This window comes from Nematocida major, assembly GCF_021653875.1.
Source record: "Nematocida major strain JUm2507 chromosome Unknown 2428, whole genome shotgun sequence".
Taxonomy (NCBI): domain Eukaryota; kingdom Fungi; phylum Microsporidia; genus Nematocida; species Nematocida major.
This window is the reverse complement of record NW_025952946.1, coordinates 64,683-81,812: the sequence shown is the minus strand read 5'-3', so window position 1 is coordinate 81,812 and position 17,130 is coordinate 64,683. Positions and strand designations below refer to the sequence as shown.

Below are 17,130 nucleotides of genomic sequence, written 5' to 3'. Positions count from 1 at the left end.
TTGCCTCTTTGCACTTCCTGTTCTTGGGCTTTGTTTCGGCCCTGCTCTGTATTAGAGCGTGCGATTGCGTCGCTTGGAGACTTTTGTTTGTTTGCTGTGGGAATGTTTCACGTGCATTATAAAAGGAGGACATGCAAAAGTCATCATGAAGGGCACTCTTGTATTATGCACAGTGGCATTCGTTTTTACTGTTGGGTATGTAACACTGACGCACAGGTCGCAGACGGGGAAGGTCCTGCTTGAGCTAATGACAGACCTAAACGTGGTGAAGAGCAAAATATCGCAGCTCCTCAAGAAGAAAGGCGAAGAAAAGGTGGAGAAGACCCTCGCAGGGGACTTGAAAAACATCGAGAGGAAAATGGAGAAAATCAAGGGCATTGCACCCCTGAGTGCGGCCAAGATAGAGCAAGCCCACAGGCCGGAGGAGAGCTTGCTCTCTGAGAAAATGAGCGGATCAATGAGCCCTATGCCAGACGTAAACCTTATGCCAAGCACCCTGATGGACAGCATCATAGAAAACTACCTGAAAGGAAACATCCAAACGGAAAACATCGCAAAAGCCCTGATAGAGAGGCCTGAACTGATGAACCTGGTGCCTAAGCTTCTGGGGGGACCGAGTCTCTCCGCAGAGTCCAACCACATGCGAGCCTCTGAGATACCAACAATGCTAATGAAGAACATAATCCAGGACCAGGAAGAGCCCGTAAAGTACTCACTCCCGCAGAATAGCATGCCCTCTTTCATGAGGATAAAGACGTTTTCAGAGCAAACTCCTGCTGAAGCCCACTATGTGCGGTACACGAAGCCCAGAATTTCTCTCATGGAGGGATCCCCCCACAGGATGCACAACCGCATCATGGGCATATCCCCGAGGGGAGGATTTTCCCAGGGAATTTTGCATCGTCCAGAAACCCGCATTCCGCAAATGCCAATATCTCAGGTCGTGCCTGAAAGGGCTCCTATCCGGGTGGAGCACTTCCAGAATACTCCCCGTGCTAGCAAGATAATGTCGCACAAGCACAGAAGCTCGCACAGAGCCAAAAAACACGCAGTTTCTCTCCCGCAGAGAAAGGGCGGAAAGAAGGCACTCCCTCGGCTGGTGCTCCCCAGGGACCCAGTACTCACTAGTGCAGGTGCTGACTTGCCCCGAGCTATTCTCCCAGCGGAGGAAAGTGTGCAAGGAGAGCACGCTCTGGCGAGTCTGCCTGTGAAAGTAGCAGAAGCTGCTCCAGTGAAGGAAGCAGCTGCTCCCGTCAGGGCTGCACCGAAAGAGAAGGCGTTGGAGGTGCCTGTTCGTGCAGAGAGCATCCCCAGAGAAGGAGGGAAAACTGCAGTGGAGGTGAAGCACGCCCCCGCACTCCTTGCGAAGGCTTCCCTGGAGAAGGTGGACCTTCCAGAGCACGCCCTGTCCGTTGCATCCCCAGGAGAGCCTGAAAAAGCAGAGAATCACGCACCCGAGCACAGACTAGCACTTATGCAGGCAGAGGCAAAGACTGAGCAGGAGCCTGAACAGGCAGAAGTTGAAGCAGAAGTTGAAGCAGAAGTTGAAGCAGAAGATGGGGAGGTGCAGCACGCAGAGGCTTTCACTGCAGAGAAAGTTCAGAGTGCTCTCACAGGAAAAGTCTCCGGTGCAGCGCATAAATCTTCCTAATTTTCTTGTTTAGAAGTTTCTCGGGGAGTGCATACAAATAAAGTATACCTTTTAAATTTTATTCCCGTTTAAAAAACATGCACTTTCTCTCTGTTTATTTATCAGCTCTGGGCGCAGAAGATTCGCTGGTTAATACGCGCATAAAGAGATCACCCAAGAGATCACCCTAAAAGCCCTGAAGATAGGGCGAGAAAAGTCACTGGGTGGGAATACGCTTCAGAATGATGCAGTCCATGTAGCAGGAGAAGACGATGTACAGGAGCCGGTACCACTTCAGCTGGCTCCTATGGTAGAACATCCTCGCTCTGTTCGCAAGAGACTCCCGGAAAGTGCTGAAAACGACCGCACTCTCCGGAGATCTCCTCCAACTCCCTGGGGGCAGAACGGGACTGAAGTACTTGTCCAGCACAGAGACGGAGAGAAGGGCGTGGATGCAGGGAAGCCCGACCCTTTTTGCGAGGGACCTCCCAAGCGAGTAGCAGAATATGTGGTCCGGATGCCCGCTTACTCCGTGCTCGTCGAATGTGAGGATGCTCGTGCTTCTCGTGCTGCTGTATATCACCTCAAGACTGTGCAGGACTTCTTTGTGCGCGCTCAAAAAGCCGTCTGGTTTCTCCAAAAAGAAGACTTTTATATTGTAGTCTTCGCACAGCCTCTTCATTTCCTGCCTCCTCACGCAGGGATCACTGCCAAGTCCCCCATCTGTGCAAACAACAATTGTGAGTGTTCCCCCGCAAGAATCTATTTTGCTGATTAGAGGCCCAAAAAACATGCTTTCATCGTCGGGGTGCGCAATAATCAGGAAGTAGTTCGTGCTGGGGCTGACAAAAGCTTTTTCTTCTTTGAAAAAGACTCTGCTAAATACAAACCTGGTAGAACTCCACAGGGGGAGAAGATGCTGCAGTAGCATGTGCAATTTTAATATTGAGTATTTTTTATTTATATTGTGCTATGCTCGCAGCTGTGCTATTAGTGAACGAGGCAGGATCGTATATGGCAAGGCCCTTGGTGGAGCTGAGCAAAGAGAAAGTAACGGAGGCTGTGGAGATATTCCTGAGGGAGCGGACAAAAGAGGCAGAGAGGCCTGTGATAGCAAGCAAGATAGGAAGCTTCTTCTATCAGGAGATAGACGATTTGTACGTGGTCGTGCTCGCAGATGGGGAGGATGAGAAGATATCTGAAGCCCTGAAGATTGCGGAGGTAGTCAGTAAGTCCGTTATAAGCGGGGTAAGCCTGGAGAGCAAGACCGAGCTGTTTACGCTCCTCTCGATCCTGGACGAGCTCTTCGTGGAGGAGGGCGTGATAAACAGAACGGTCGAAGACCTAATGAAAGTAGTGAGCCTCCAGAGCAACGACGAAGTCCTGCACCAGATGATCCAGAAGAACAGGGAGAAGGAAAAGGCGAAGGCAGATAAAGTCCGGAAAATGCATCCTGCAATAGAAGAGCTTACAAAAGAAATTGAGGAAATAAAAATCCTCCGGCAGGACTTGAAGACTCCGCGCACGGAGAGCGAGGCAAAGGCGAAGGTGCGGCAGGAGGTGAAGAAGAGCCGGACAATTATCGAGTCCCTCGAGAATTGCGTAAACCTCGTGTGCCACCAGAAGCAGACAGCTACCGTGAATTCCGCTACAGAGGCAGCGAAGATAGAGGGAATGGGCGAGTTCTTGATCCGGGTGACAGACGAAGAGTGCGGGTCCGTGCGGATAGACCTGAAAAAGAGGCCAGTACAGGCACGAGGCCACCCCTCCATCGACAAGAAGGCGTTCAGCAAGAATGTAATACAGCCAAAGACAGACCTTCCCCTGAATACGCCGCTGATCCTGATGAAGTGGACGCTTGAGGATCCAGTTCTCCCAGTTGAAGTCTCCTTCTGGCAGACGGAAGTTTCCGAGGAGAGGTACAAGTTTTTCGTGGAGGTGACAGCTCTTGGCACAGACGTGAAATACGTGAATGTAAGAATACCAATAAAGAGGGTTTCTGATATAGAGATAGAGAGAGGGCGGATATCAGGAGACCACATAGTAGCAGATATGAAGGACTTGAAGAAGGACGACTCGCAGGCCGTTGAATTCTCCGGCCTCTGCGACGACACAGACTCGCTCTTCCCCTTCGTGGTGTACTACACAGTCGAAGAAAAAGAGAGTCTCTCCCCAATAGAAATATCTGGGGTGTACGCGAGTGAGGAGCTCCTGGAGTCCTCTATGGTTTCCCTCGCTAGAGTCATCGAGGGCGAGTGCACAGTCACAAATAACTGACAGGCGGTGGCACTTTTCTGCAGGAAGGCGTAATAGAATTTATTTTTTTTCACCCCCGTAATGGAAAATACCCAAGCACAGAAGAGAAAAACATTTAGGAGGTTTGAGTACAGAGGAGTTGACTTTGAAGAGTTGGTGAAGATGCCAATTCAGGAGTTTGCACATCTTCTTAAGTCAGGCGCCCGCAGGAGAGTAAGGAGGGGATTCACCCAGAAAGAGATCAAGTTCCTCCTGGACTGCGAGAAGTCGAAGATGGCTGCAGAGGGAACCCGCGAGAAGCCAGAGTGTGTGACCACGCACTGCAGGTACATGATAATATTCCCGCAGATGGTCGGGTGCGTGCTCGGTGTGTACAACGGGAAAGAGTACATTACGTTTGAAGTGAAGCCAGAGATGATAGGATTTAAGCTCGCAGACTTCAGCTCCCCGCAAAAGATGGTGTCGCACGGTAAGCCCGGAATTGGTGCTACTTCTTCGTCGAAGTTTGTGCCTCTGAAATAAAGAAACTATTACTATTCAGTGATGTACGCAGCCATTTACAGTGTCCGGAAGGAGCTCCTGGGGTTTAGTTTATTCCTGCACATGCTTGGATTTCCGGTGGTTTTTCGGTGGTTTTTCGTTGGATTTCCGGTGGATTTCCGGTGGATGCAGTGCAGGCTGGGCGTATGTGCGGGACTCCGTGGACCCTGCAGTTTCGGGCATGCACACTCCGCGCATGTGAAAGGAGAGCTCGGGGTAATTGCACTTTGTAATAAGAGCAGAATGCGCACATATGGAATGCTAATAAAGCGTATATAGAGGACAGAATAGCACGTGGAAATGAGAGCGAATAGGATGGCATGCACAGTTCTCTGGGCTCTGGGAATAGTTGGGGGCACAAGAGGAGCTGCCGTATTGGGGGTCCAGGAGGAGAGAGAGGCGAACGCACTGAAAGGCCTGGCGTGGGCTGGGATGTGCGAGTTCGATGCGTTCGTGAAACTCCTCGAGGAAAAAACCAGCGCAAGACAGGCCCGCAGTCAGACCATGCACGACGCAAAGGAGGGCCTGAAAAGACTTGCTTTTTGCTGGAGTGTCGTATACACAAATCTGATGCGCCTGCGTGTAAGCAGAGTTTTGGACGAAACAGCAGAGAACGACTCCATTCGCAGTGCAGAGACTGGTGCAACGCGCATAAAAGACCTTCTGGGGGAGAACAGGGGAAAATTCACGAACTTCACGAACGCAGACATAGAGCATCTCAGGAGTATCTGCAGGGCAGTGATATGCACGAGCAAAGAAGCAAGAATTCAGGCGAGATTATGCATATACAGAGTGTACAGGGCAGAGATAGAAATTATCAAGGATGCCCTGAGAGAGCGCAGGGAGCGCCTGGAGGCAGCGTACGAGAACCTGAAGGAGAGTGTGCAGGCGTGTGGGTGCGATTTCGAGAGGATGGACGGGCTAGAACTTCGCATGTTTGCATACTTTGAAATGCCGAACTTTATGCAGGAGTCTAAGAATGAGATGGCGGATATGGTGAAGAACTCGGAGGAGAGGGAGATGATTCGGGCTGCAAGAGGGGTTTGTAAGGCGCACGTGCCAACGGAAAAAGAAGCAGCTTCGGTTGAGAAGGTGTGGGAAGATATTGCCCAGATTATGAACGACTTCTATAGTACGCTGTCCATTTGGAGAACAGCCATTAAAAGGGAAGTAAAGGAGATGGAGAAGAGTGTGGAAAGTTCAGTTGAGGAGGCCATAAATAGGTGCAAAAAAGGGAAAAATCCAGAAGTAAGTGCATTAGAGAGTGAAAACACTAGGAAGTAAGAGACGGTGGGTATTGGTGCAGCTGGCGGTGTGTCCATCTATTTGCGCCTTGTAGGGCGGGATGTCCGCACTGAAAGGCCTGCAAGAAGTCTCCTCCTGCCGGGAGAGAAGATTCCACAGCGCATGCAAGAGGAAGCACAGTAAAGTCTCCCAAAAGGTGGAGTGTGGACACTTTTAGCAGGTGTGTTATTTCCATCGAGCCCCAGATTCACTTTGCGCCTTTAGAAGAAGGCGTGGAAGAGGCAGAAAAATAAAGAAATGGATCAAGTTTTATTTGTAGAGGAAAGCTTTTTCAGAGTGCAGAAGCAAGGGAAATCCCAGGTGTTTTCTCTCTTCAAGCACAGATGCATGCGCCACAACAAGGCAAGATGGCAGCATTCCTCCAGCAGATCCCTGCCTTTGGCGTGTAAATGCCTTCCCCGTGCAAAACTATGCTTTATTCCTGATATAAAAGGCCTTTTTCAAAATAGAAATAAAGCATAGTTTTGCAGATTCACGCACAGATATGATTTTATTATGGGAAAGTGCAATGCAAAATTCGAAAAATTGATGGGAAAGGCCATCCTTTATAATAATTTTAAAGATTTATAGGAAGAAACAAATGGTCAAAACAAGAAAGATTGCGCTTCTTCTTATTTTGGGAGCAGGTGTGATTGGATGCATGGAAACAGATAGTGGGCAGAGGAAAAACTATCTTCTAGAATACATACGAGAAGCTATTGAATCCAACCAGCAACTCTACAGGCACTGCATATGTGCCCATGCAATGTGCAGGAAGGGTGCAAATCCACTGAAGCCGCAGAAATGTGATGATATAGTTATGGAGTTCGGGCCTGCGATAGTTGCACATGATAGCCTGAAGCGCTTGGGGGCGTTCATCGAGAAAAGAGAGGACACTATACTGAGCAGTGAAATGGTGCAAGAGATACAGGCGGAAGTCAAGAAAATTATGAGTTATCTCAATAAAGTAGATGTCAGTGACGATGCAAAATCGATGGGAGCAGACACTTTGTGCACTCTAGAGGAGATAGACTGCAATGCAGAAGGGAACGTGAAGGAGGCACTATACTCGCAAATCTACACTGTGTGTTGCGTGATGAAAAGAAGGCTTATTAGTCTAAACGAGAAGCTTACGCGCATAGTATCGGCAGATTTTTGCCCAAAGAGTCCGTTGTATGAAACATTCACGATAAAATATGTTTTAATCAATGGCTCGGATGAAGAAGAATGCTATTGTGGCCAAGAGTACTCAGATTCAGATTCAGACTCAGACGAGAAAGAAAATGCGGAGCCTAATAACCACTTGCAAAATCCCAGCCGCTCTCCCCTAGTCATAGCCAATACAAAATCTGTTGATAAGGATGCATCCCCTTTATGCATACAGGAGAATGGGTCTGACGATGATACACATCATTTAGATATGTCTATAAAAGGCTGCTTTGAATATAAATGTATGGTGAGAAATAAAAGTGAAAGCGAAGAGACAGATTCTTTGCTCAACTGCGAGGCCGACTCCGAAGAGTTCTGGCGCATAATACAGAAAGAGAAATTTGACAAAGTCTTGGAAGAGCTGCGGAATCTACGGGTGTGGCCGATAAAACGCGGCCCGCCTAAGTGGGCTCCCAGGGTGGAAACATCGACGGAATAAGAGCCTGCAACAGCAGAGGAAAGACTTGTTCGTCTTTCTTCTCTAAGGCAAAGCTTTCGCTAGAATGGGCTAGTTCTTGGAAGAGCGAAAGGGGGCATTTCACATGACACTCCTCAGACAAACCAATAAAGACGGGTCCACCTACACTCTGCGCATGTTTTGTTTATCTGCCACGGCAAGCCACCCTTTAAAACTCCCAAGTGGCAGTGGCTATTCTTCTGCCGGATTCTGCTCGATCTACTCGGGGAAATCGAAATAAATCAAAATGATTTTATCAAAAAGCTTATTTATCTAATGATCAGACGCACATAAATGCTGCACTTTACAAAAATTAAAGGATTAGATGAAGCTACATACAGCAATAAGCATAACTTTCATGGCAAAAGTTCTGGCGACCCACTCTGAGAGAACAGAGGCAAATGCCTGCTACCCGGTGAAGCAAGCATGCCTGCCTGGCAATATCCCCAGAGACTCCTGCACAGAAAGCAGCCAGCATCCAGCGAAGGAAGAGCAGGCTCCCAGAAAAGTTTCAGAACTCGACGATGCAGGCCTGCATTCAAGCCTGCTCCAGATGGTTCTCTCTGAAATTACAAGAAAAATACCCGTATACGATGGGCCCGTCTCAGAGCCTGTGCAACCTTTAGCAAATCCTGCAACACCCGCAGAAAAAGAGCCAGTGCCCATGCGCGCCCTGGAGAAAGAGCCTATGGATTGGCCCATAATTCAGCCGAAGGAAGTACATATGCAGGCACAGAGCCACACATATATACCATATGAGAGTAAGAGTACATCCGTAGATTATACACTGAAAGAGAAGGCTCCAGTAGGTTATGCATATACACCGAAAGACAAGACTCCAGTAGATTATACACTGAAAGAGAGCAACACTTCAGTAGGTTATGCATTAAGAGAGAGTAAGAGTCCATCCGTAGGTTATACATTAGCACCATATGAGAGCAAGACTTCAGTAGATTATATTCCGAAAGAGAAGGCTCCAGTAGATCATGCATATACACCATATGAAAGCAAGAGTCCATCCGTAGTAGATTATATTCCGAAAGAGAAGGCTTCAGTAAATTATGCATATACACCATATGAGAGAAAGACTCCAGTAGATTATACACCGAAAGAGAAGACTCCAGTAGATTATGCATTAAGAGAGAAAAGCACGAAGGATAGGGCAGTTATTCCGGGCAGGATCAGGAGGATGCAGAAGCAGCTGGAAGAGGCTTACGAAGAATTGAAGGCGCAGATGAGGGAGATGATAGAGGCGATACAGGCGGACAAGTCAAAGCCACGCCTGGAATTTTCAACCTGCAGGGGAAGGGAGCACATCAACCGCGTGTCCAATATTTTCACAATATACTACTTAGCAGCGAATATGACGGAAAATACTTCCTTTGCACCAGAAAACGCAGAATCCCCGGGAGAGTCTGAGAAGCTTCTGAGCGACAGAATGGCTGGATTCCTGTGCATTTTCCACTGCCTCCTAGGGCTCAAGACCATGAACACCATCGAAATACAAAACATCCGAGAGTTCATTACAATACACTATTCCGACATGTACCCAATAACAGACAAGACGTGGGACATCGTTTACTTAAGCTGCAGGGAGCTCAAGAAGCACATTAATGCAGCAGCCTGCAGCCTGCTAGAAGATGCCAAGGAAATCAGCAAGAAAGGCCTGGAGGAGGTTCTGGAGGCGGAGACAAAAAGCGAAATCAAGCAGCGCTTCTACGAAATATGCATTGACGCCATACAGATGGAGACGATGCCTGACAAGACCAAGGTCTGAGGGGCTCATGCAGAAAAGACTCTTCGGAAAGTAGCAAGACCATGCAGAAGTGGCGGAATGTGCAACTGTGCATGCGTGCGTAAGCCACCGCGCTCTCCCAAGAAATAAATGCGCACTCAAAAGCGTCTGCCTCAGAAGTTGCAGCATATTTTGCTTATCCTAGTTTTTATTCGCATTCTTCTCCCTGGAGAAATAGTCAAATATCATAGAAGAAGCGCAGCGATTCTTTGCAGAGATCAAAGACGGATCCATGGCACTTGGAAATAGTGTGTAAATATGCGCTATTTTGAATCGCATGAAGATGCACACGAGGGCGATATGTATGCTCTCCGTACGAATCAGGATGTACTGCATGCACGCGGATAGCAGAGCACGCGGAGGCAAACGGCAGCAAGGAGGAGCAATCCATGTGCAGCTCTGCAGAACATATACGAGAGCATACTATTGCACCGACTCGAGGGTCTGCAGGAGAAAGACTTGGGAGTGCGTGCTTAACGGTGCGCCTAAAGCAGAAGGCTCATGAAGAGGGTTTCTTTTCTAGGCTAAGCACAAAAATGAAATAGGGAAAGCCTGCAATTGAGAATTGAAAATAAAGAAGTTTTTTTCTAAAACTGCGCGCTCTGCGCCTCAGAGTCTTTTTCAGAGGGCCTGCACATGCATCTTTTTCGTGGATTTGAGCTGTTCGGTCGCAGAAAGCGTGCAGATTCACGGGAGGGCCTGCCTGCGCTGCTCCTGCGCTGCTGCTGGAGTGCCAGAAGGTCTAAATATCGTATGGGATGCCAGAAAGTGAGAGAAAACCTGGAAACAGGCAGAGACTCTGCAGTGGTCTTGCACGGGCCAGGAGTGCGTGTGCTATGCCCGAATGGTGCTAGGTGTACTCTTTCTAGAACGGCAAAGATTTAGAGCAAATCCATTGCATCTGATATTTTTTTAACTAGTTAGAATATCTGATATTTTGCGAAATATTTATGCAATTGAAAACTAGTTTTTAGTAGATATGAAGTTGCAAAATATAGCCGTATTCCTGCCCTTTTTGCCCGTTTTTCTGGGGTCTGCAGCAGGCCCAAGCCAGGAGGGCACAGACGGCTCGGAAATGGCCATCCCAAGCTGTTCCTATTCTGAGGACGCCAGAGTGCCCGAGAATGGTTTTTTAAGAAAGAAGATTACGCAGGTGGAGATAGAGCAGGACCTTTTAATAGGAAAAATCCAAACACTTCTAGAAGAAAGCAGGATAATGGAGATTAAGTGCATTCGCATGATGAAGCAGTATTTCAAGGAGCGTGCGTTCAGCGGCCATAGGAGCTGGAAAACCAGGAAAGCCATAGTGTGGGGCATTAAAAAAGCCAGCAGGCAAAGGGAGAAAATGCGCCCCATGCTGGAAGAAATACTTGGAATATGCTTCAAGTGCCTGGCAAAGGATGAGGGCCGCATGAAAAGTGCGGTGGAAGGTGCAGATCCCGAGTCAATCGAGGGCTCCTCCTCATCCTGCGGCTGCCTAATCGAGAAAAACAGTGCCCAGGAGAAGGTAGTGCTTATAGCTGCTCTAAGTGGAGAGATAACAAGGCATACAATAATGAAGAATGTTTACAAAGCAATCACCAAAATACACTTGACTTACGTGAAAATCGAAAACAAGTTCAACTCTCAGCTGCTAAGCACAAGAAACCCCGTATGAGTTAAAGAGTGCTGCATAGCCATGGATGCTGAGTACATCCGAGTAGACCTAAATGGCGCTACAAACAGCATTAGCAGCCTTTCATCCGCAAGAAAACAGAGTTTCAATAAGAAGCAAGCTCTCATAATAGTAGAGGCGCGGGCAGAAGCAGGGTGCCTTGCGGGGTAACTCTCTAGAAAGGATATGTGCATGGCGTGAGGATAATTGCACATAAATGCGCACTCTTGCGCAGCCGCACAATAATAAGCACTCAGAGCCCGTCAAATAGAAGACGTCACCGCAGGACAGGATGCAGAGCGGACAAGAGAAGGGCAAAAAGCCCAGAGAAGTGCGGCCTGCACTCTCGCGGGCTCAGCAGCCTTCTGTGCTGGCTTTATACGGCCAAGCTGTGCCAAAAAATAAACCGTGAGCCAGCTAGATTTACAGTGGCCGTGCCCGCCCCCAGGAAACGCCTTCAGTCCTTTCCCGCAGGGTTTTGCATTTTTGGCCTCTCTCCGTCCAAATGCAAGCATGCAAGCAGTGCAAACTGTTTGTTTTCTTGCACATTTTTAATCAAAATTTCTTTTTAAAATCACAACATCGCTTCTGTCTATTTATGCATGCGCGTGCTGAAATTTCAAAATCATGAAAATGAAAAAACTACTTCTAAGTCTGGCAGTTGCAAAGTTGAGCCTGGCGATTCACGAGGAGGCTATTGCAGAAGAAGCCCAAGCAAGCGTGCAGGTGCATATAGAATCTGCTCCCTGGGGTGGCACAAACAGTCTCTACTCCACGCCCGATACGCCCCGCCGGGAGCAATGCTTTGCCGAGCACAGGATAGCCAGAAGCCTGGAGAACAGCAGATACCTCAGCAGGCTTTGCATATTTTTGGAGAGGAAAGCCCAGAATCTCCAGGCAGCAAGAAGCAAAAAGGACCGGAAAGAGAGAAGTTGTAGCAGGGAAGAGGTCGCCCGCATTGCAGTAGCATACCCAGTACTGCGGGGGATAGGGGACGAATTTGCTCGGTGCTACATCGACATGCTGACAAAAAGAAGTGCAGAGATCCTCCGCGTAAAGATGCAGTGCTTTCTGTGCGCGCTGAAAAGGGTGTACAAGTACAAAGACAACGGCCTGCTGAACGCCTTTATTGCCACGGACCGGTACATCATGCAGGCGCATCCAAGCATTGACATTGTAAGAGACCAAACCAGAAACCAGATGCAGATGCTCTGCGAAATGTTTGAGCGCGACTGCCTTCTTCTGAAGAGGGATCTTTCTCTCAAGGCGTGCGAGTCTATGCAGCAGGTGTACAGCCTGGAGGAAGGCCTTTTCGCAGAAGAGGCTGAGGATGTGCTGGACGATGCAGACACAGGGAGCGAACACATGCTGTTTGCAAAGAAAATGGACTGCATTTTTGAGAAGGCAAAAGAGCGCAGGAAAAGCCGGCTGTTCAGAGCCTTCTGCTGAACAGGAGGGCGTTAAAAACAAGGTTCTGCGCGCGTCCTCTTCTGCAGCACGCACAGCGCATTTACTCGCGCATAATTTCGGATTCTACGCAAAGGAGGAGCATGCGAGTACACACTCGGCACCAGAATGCGCTTTAAATAAATGCACAGCTCCAGTATAAGTGGCTCTCCACGCATTTTCATGCGTTTATGTCTTTATGCGTTCATGCGTTCATGCGTTCATGCGTTCACTCTCTCATCCGGGGCGTATTCTTCACTTGCCAGAAGCGGGCAGGCGTGGCCCATTCCGTGCAAAAACCGCCTGCAGCACGCCCGCAGGCACATACAGCGCGCAATAACCCGAAAAGGCCAAATGGAGAAGCAAATAAGGCCGAAAACGAACCCAAGCCACGATGCAGCGCCCTCCTCTGCCATAAACACTGCGCACACTCGGTCCTCCACTTTGTTTTTATTGCATTCTATTCATGTACTTCAGCACCTCCTGTGCGGTCAGCCTCTTTTCCGGCGCCTCTTTCAAGCACTCAAAAACAAGGCCCGAGAGTGCAGGGTCGTGGCTTGCGTGCTTCTTCAGGAGGTACTCCATCTGGTTTGTTGCCTGTATCCCCAGGTACTTCGAGACCTTCATCAGCTGGTCCTGCTTGTCCGTTCCCGGGAAAAGGGGCGAACCCGTCAGTATTTCGCTGATGATGCACCCCACGCTCCAGATGTCCACTGCGTACCCGTAGACTTTCGCCCCCTTCAGAAGCTCTGGCGATCTATACCAGAGCGTAACGACCTCCGAGGAGTACGCTGGCATCTTTATCTCGAAGCTGCGCGCCAGCCCAAAGTCCGCTATCTTCAAGCACCCTGCAGCATCCACCAGAATGTTTTGCGGCTTCAGGTCCCTGTGCACGACCTGCTTGCTGTGCAAATATGCCACGCCCTCCACCAGCTGCTTGATCAGGGAGAGCCTGTCTATCTGCACGCTTCCTCCAAGAAGCTTTTTAAGGTCTGTCTCCACATACGCAAGCACTATAGTCAGCTCCATCTCCGTGTGCAAAACATCCAGAACAGATAAGATATTTCTGTGGAGCAGGCTTTTCATTATGGATATCTCTCTAAGGGCAGTGTTCGGCATCCCCTCCTCCTCCGATAGTTTTATTATCTTCAGCGCCACCTTGCTATTTTTCTCTACATCGTACCCCTCGTACACCATCGAGTATGTTCCGTACCCAAGCAGGTCCTTTCTAATGAATCTGTTCATGAAAAAATTCAAACATTCACTTTTTCTTATTTTTATGCGCAATATACACTATGCTGCTGTACCGAACAAGCACTTGTTTGTTTTGCTTGATCTCTGCCGGAAGCTGGACCAGCACGCTCCCCCGCGAGTTGTACTCAAGAAGCACGCCTGCGTACGCCTCCCCCGTGAAAATCACTACTTCCACCTCCCGTCCCACTAGCCCTCTGAGGAATCTGTCAACTGCCGTTTCCCTGGGCGCACATGCTCTTTTTTTTTGCATTTGCCCTTTCTGCACTCTGTAGTTTTATTCATTTCTTTTGTTTTCCCATGTTTATGGACGAGTTGTGGAGGGCCCTTTTCGTGGGCCTGGTCGTGTACGGGAACTATCTGTTGTTTTCAGGCCATTTCATGCCCATATTTTGGGCTGTTTGCTACTCTGTTCTGTGCAAACAGGTGGGGAAAAAGCACGTCCCCATCCTGCAGCCGTTTCTCCTGCTGCTCTCTTCGTTTCCGCTGCTCTCTCTGGCAGTGCTTCCCTCCGTCCTGGTTCTCCTGTGCGGGAATGAGCTGAAAGAGTGCGCGGTTTCAGCCGCTCGCATCATCAGCACCTCCCCGGAGACGCAGACTCTCGCAAAAAAGGTCCTTGCTCCCGTGCTCTTCCAGATTTCGCAGTATCTGGAGATACACAGCGACCAGACACTCTCAGAGTCCGTTGTCTACTACAAAATATACCTGAAGATCATCTCCCTGAAAGAGGAAATTCTGCAGGGCAGCCAAAGCGCAGTCTCCCTCCTCGGGCAGACGCTTTTCTTCGTGGGCTTCACAGGGTACTTCTACAAGCTGCAAAACAATCCGCTTTACTACGTGCTCAAGCCCATCCCCCGGCACGCAAGCATAATCAGCGCCTTCGAGAACATCGTCCACAGCATGGCCGTGGGAAGTGCATACGGGTTCCTGTGCGGGTTCATTCTGTGCGCGCACTTTGGCTCTCCCCTCGTCGTAACCAGCGCTGTTGCAAGCGCATTCCTCACGGTATTTCCTGTTATGCCGCTTTGCCTGTACGGAGCCCCCACAGCCGCATTCCTCTGGGCGGAGGGAAAGCGTGTAAGTGCTTTCGCCTTTTTCTGCCTCTGCATTCTCCAGCAGCTCTACGGAAGAAAAACATTCGGCGTGGAAATGGCAGGCGGAAAGTATCTGAAAAGCGTAAGTGTTCTCCTGGGCCTGCGCGTTTTCGGGTACCCAGGCGTCATTTTGGGCCCACTCCTTCTCTCCTCCCTCCTAATCCTGTGGCCCTCCGACAAAGCCCCCGCAGAGCCTCTGCAGAAGCCCGTCGAGAGAGCAAAAAGGCCAAAAAACATGACCAAGGCCATGGAAATACTTCGGAAGGGGAGGTAGGCAGAAAAAGTATAATAAACTGTTGGGCACAGAGCACCATTGAAATCCAAAGTGTCAGCATTCTTTCTCTTTGCGAGGCATCCGAGCCCTGCACTTTCTGCTAAATAATAGAGAAAGTTCTGGCCCGGGCCATAGCACAAATAATTTCCAATTGCGAATTGCGAACTTTTGGCCTTCCGCCTCGGCTTTTCCTGCGCGATTTTCTGCCCTCCCGAGAGAAGACCTGCCCGAAATTCTGCAGGAAGGACTCCGCAGAGACGCCTGGGCAGTGGCCGAATGGCCCAAATATCCGGAATATTGCCCTCTATTTTGGCGGGTGTTTTCCCTCCAAAACAAAAGTATAAATAGAAAATTATTTGCAAAAGACAATGAAGAGTGAAGGAAAAGTAGCAGCATCAGGAGAGAAGAAGGTGACAGCACCAGCCGGCAAGGCCCCAGCAAAGAGCGTGGGTGCAGGCGAGAAAAAGAAGAAAAAGGTAGCGCACGTCGCAAGGAGCCAGTACAACTTCAGATCGTCCGTGAAGAGAATGCTCAAGAACACCTACCAGGCAGCACCCCCCCAGGTCAGCGGGCCAGTGGTTGAAAGCCTCTGCAACATCGTCTGCGACATAATCGAGAAGATTTCGTACGACTGCGAAATACTCGCCAGGAAGGTGGGCAAACAGACAATCAACCTTGAGGAGGTCACTGCAGCCACTCTTGTAAACTTAACAGGAGAACTCCGAACACACGCACTGAAGGAAATTAAAGAGGCCGTCGCAAAGGTCCCAGCAAGATCCTCCAAGTAGGCTAAACAGCAGAATAAATAGTAAAGATTGTTCTTCCACCTTGCAGGCGCTGCATATATTTTTTCTTCTTTTTCTTTTTTATGGCGCTGTTTGTTGAGGTCTTTCTTTTGTACGGAGTCTACATTCTCCTCTACTCCTGTTTTAACTCCTCGGAGGAAAGGGTTTTGGTTGGAAGGAAAACCCTCGGATTCTGCGAGAGCATTGAGGTTTTGGTCGTCCACAGGCTTGGCTGCCTCATTCCGTACGTGCTTGTTTACGCACAAATTCTCAGCAGGTCCTCCATGCACGCACTCTTTGGGCTGCTCGCAGAAATTGCCGCGTACATCATCGTGAAGGACTCCGTCATCGTCTACATAAAGGACCTGAAAATATTCACGCGGTCTTGCACGCACCTCCCCATAAACCCCTCGGGGCACACTTTCATGCTCCTGAACGGGATTTTCATCCTCTGCCCCGTCCTGTACAATGACTGCAGGCTCCGCAGGCGGGGAATGGCCTTGGTCTCTGCAGCGGTGATCTTCGAGTACAACAGGCTGCTCATCTCCACAGTCACGTACTACCATACGTTCCTGGATATTGCCCTCGGAGTCGCAACGTTCCTCCTTTTCAGGGCACTCGTTAGGCCCGTGCGGAGCCTCTACAGGGAAAGCGCGTACGAAAACGAGTGGGGCGTGCAGGGATACTTCTTCATGTGCGCAGCCGTGGGGGCTTTGATCTTCCTCCGGGGCCTGAGCTGGCCCGCGTGCTTTCAGTAGGCGGCAGCTCCCGGAGTCTCTCGGTGATATTTGCGAGTGGCTGTCGCAAATTTTTATGGGAAACAGAGGATGCACTGTTTTTGTGGGAAACATAGACTTCAACATCCCCGAAGAAACTATAGTTGAAGAGCTTTCTTCTGTGGGGAGAGTCGTTGCTTTTAGGATGGTCACTGACAGGGCAACCGGCAAGTCCAAGGGATACGGGTTCTGCACGTACGAGTCCCCCATTGTCGCAGACATTGCCGTGAACAGGCTGAAAATCATGCTGAATAACAGGGCAGTGAAAATAAACTACGCCGACAACAACGCAGTCCCGCAGGCGCCTGCCGAGAGCAAGCTCGACATAGACGGGATAATTGGGACACTGGACACGCTCTCCCCCGAGGAGACAAAGGACATTCTCAAGCACATGAAGCAGATGGCTGTGAACAGGCCGGAGGAGATAAAGAGCCTTCTCTCGGAAAATCCGTCTTTGCTTTCCTCCCTGCTGCACATCATATTTACGCTGGGACTAGCCCCGAGAGACGCCCTGGAGAGCCTCCTCATGGACTCCTTCTCCACGAAGAAGCACGCAACGCAGATACTCACGCGGATCCTGCAGTACCACGAGTACGAGCTGGAGGAGCTTCCAGGGGAGCTGCAGGAAAAGGCCAAAAAAATACGCGAGCGCCTCCTCCGGAAATAGCGCAAGAAATGT

At 49.5% G+C, this 17,130-nt stretch overlaps 15 protein-coding genes across 15 annotated transcripts; 12 read left to right on the top strand and 3 right to left on the bottom strand.

Moving 5' to 3' along the window:
- Nucleotides 1-145: 145 nt before the first annotated feature.
- NEMAJ01_1668 (uncharacterized protein) lies at nucleotides 146-1,651 on the top strand (the record flags this gene model as incomplete). Its single annotated transcript, XM_047915506.1, has 1 exon — nucleotides 146-1,651. One exon carries the CDS (start codon nucleotides 146-148, stop codon nucleotides 1,649-1,651), a length of 1,506 nt encoding a protein of 501 aa, XP_047771463.1.
- Nucleotides 1,652-1,847: 196 nt separating this feature from the next.
- NEMAJ01_1667 (N-acetylglucosaminylphosphatidylinositol deacetylase) lies at nucleotides 1,848-2,561 on the bottom strand (the record flags this gene model as incomplete). The annotated part of the gene is made up of 1 exon (XM_047915505.1): nucleotides 1,848-2,561. The coding sequence occupies one exon, from the start codon at nucleotides 2,559-2,561 to the stop codon at nucleotides 1,848-1,850; it is 714 nt and encodes a 237-aa protein (XP_047771462.1).
- Nucleotides 2,562-2,602: 41 nt separating this feature from the next.
- On the top strand, nucleotides 2,603-3,907 carry NEMAJ01_1666 (uncharacterized protein; the record flags this gene model as incomplete). The annotated part of the gene is made up of 1 exon (XM_047915504.1): nucleotides 2,603-3,907. The coding sequence occupies one exon, from the start codon at nucleotides 2,603-2,605 to the stop codon at nucleotides 3,905-3,907; it is 1,305 nt and encodes a 434-aa protein (XP_047771461.1).
- Nucleotides 3,908-3,967: 60 nt separating this feature from the next.
- NEMAJ01_1665 (small subunit ribosomal protein S15e) lies at nucleotides 3,968-4,408 on the top strand (the record flags this gene model as incomplete). The annotated part of the gene is made up of 1 exon (XM_047915503.1): nucleotides 3,968-4,408. One exon carries the CDS (start codon nucleotides 3,968-3,970, stop codon nucleotides 4,406-4,408), a length of 441 nt encoding a protein of 146 aa, XP_047771460.1.
- A 318-nt stretch (nucleotides 4,409-4,726) lies between these two features.
- NEMAJ01_1664 (uncharacterized protein) lies at nucleotides 4,727-5,710 on the top strand (the record flags this gene model as incomplete). The annotated part of the gene is made up of 1 exon (XM_047915502.1): nucleotides 4,727-5,710. The coding sequence occupies one exon, from the start codon at nucleotides 4,727-4,729 to the stop codon at nucleotides 5,708-5,710; it is 984 nt and encodes a 327-aa protein (XP_047771459.1).
- Nucleotides 5,711-6,311: 601 nt separating this feature from the next.
- NEMAJ01_1663 (uncharacterized protein) lies at nucleotides 6,312-7,358 on the top strand (the record flags this gene model as incomplete). The annotated part of the gene is made up of 1 exon (XM_047915501.1): nucleotides 6,312-7,358. The coding sequence occupies one exon, from the start codon at nucleotides 6,312-6,314 to the stop codon at nucleotides 7,356-7,358; it is 1,047 nt and encodes a 348-aa protein (XP_047771458.1).
- Nucleotides 7,359-7,701: 343 nt separating this feature from the next.
- On the top strand, nucleotides 7,702-9,153 carry NEMAJ01_1662 (uncharacterized protein; the record flags this gene model as incomplete). The annotated part of the gene is made up of 1 exon (XM_047915500.1): nucleotides 7,702-9,153. The coding sequence occupies one exon, from the start codon at nucleotides 7,702-7,704 to the stop codon at nucleotides 9,151-9,153; it is 1,452 nt and encodes a 483-aa protein (XP_047771457.1).
- Nucleotides 9,154-10,150: 997 nt separating this feature from the next.
- Nucleotides 10,151-10,828, top strand: NEMAJ01_1661 (uncharacterized protein; the record flags this gene model as incomplete). The annotated part of the gene is made up of 1 exon (XM_047915499.1): nucleotides 10,151-10,828. One exon carries the CDS (start codon nucleotides 10,151-10,153, stop codon nucleotides 10,826-10,828), a length of 678 nt encoding a protein of 225 aa, XP_047771456.1.
- A 624-nt stretch (nucleotides 10,829-11,452) lies between these two features.
- On the top strand, nucleotides 11,453-12,274 carry NEMAJ01_1660 (uncharacterized protein; the record flags this gene model as incomplete). The annotated part of the gene is made up of 1 exon (XM_047915498.1): nucleotides 11,453-12,274. One exon carries the CDS (start codon nucleotides 11,453-11,455, stop codon nucleotides 12,272-12,274), a length of 822 nt encoding a protein of 273 aa, XP_047771455.1.
- A 447-nt stretch (nucleotides 12,275-12,721) lies between these two features.
- NEMAJ01_1659 (negative regulator of the PHO system) lies at nucleotides 12,722-13,516 on the bottom strand (the record flags this gene model as incomplete). Its single annotated transcript, XM_047915497.1, has 1 exon — nucleotides 12,722-13,516. The coding sequence occupies one exon, from the start codon at nucleotides 13,514-13,516 to the stop codon at nucleotides 12,722-12,724; it is 795 nt and encodes a 264-aa protein (XP_047771454.1).
- Nucleotides 13,517-13,532: 16 nt separating this feature from the next.
- Nucleotides 13,533-13,775, bottom strand: NEMAJ01_1613 (uncharacterized protein; the record flags this gene model as incomplete). Its single annotated transcript, XM_047915451.1, has 1 exon — nucleotides 13,533-13,775. One exon carries the CDS (start codon nucleotides 13,773-13,775, stop codon nucleotides 13,533-13,535), a length of 243 nt encoding a protein of 80 aa, XP_047771408.1.
- Nucleotides 13,776-13,822: 47 nt separating this feature from the next.
- Nucleotides 13,823-14,890, top strand: NEMAJ01_1658 (uncharacterized protein; the record flags this gene model as incomplete). The annotated part of the gene is made up of 1 exon (XM_047915496.1): nucleotides 13,823-14,890. The coding sequence occupies one exon, from the start codon at nucleotides 13,823-13,825 to the stop codon at nucleotides 14,888-14,890; it is 1,068 nt and encodes a 355-aa protein (XP_047771453.1).
- Nucleotides 14,891-15,258: 368 nt separating this feature from the next.
- NEMAJ01_1657 (histone H2B) lies at nucleotides 15,259-15,678 on the top strand (the record flags this gene model as incomplete). The annotated part of the gene is made up of 1 exon (XM_047915495.1): nucleotides 15,259-15,678. The coding sequence occupies one exon, from the start codon at nucleotides 15,259-15,261 to the stop codon at nucleotides 15,676-15,678; it is 420 nt and encodes a 139-aa protein (XP_047771452.1).
- Nucleotides 15,679-15,758: 80 nt separating this feature from the next.
- NEMAJ01_1656 (uncharacterized protein) lies at nucleotides 15,759-16,433 on the top strand (the record flags this gene model as incomplete). Its single annotated transcript, XM_047915494.1, has 1 exon — nucleotides 15,759-16,433. One exon carries the CDS (start codon nucleotides 15,759-15,761, stop codon nucleotides 16,431-16,433), a length of 675 nt encoding a protein of 224 aa, XP_047771451.1.
- A 55-nt stretch (nucleotides 16,434-16,488) lies between these two features.
- Nucleotides 16,489-17,118, top strand: NEMAJ01_1655 (cleavage stimulation factor subunit 2; the record flags this gene model as incomplete). Its single annotated transcript, XM_047915493.1, has 1 exon — nucleotides 16,489-17,118. One exon carries the CDS (start codon nucleotides 16,489-16,491, stop codon nucleotides 17,116-17,118), a length of 630 nt encoding a protein of 209 aa, XP_047771450.1.
- Between the last annotated feature and the right edge of the window lie 12 nt (nucleotides 17,119-17,130).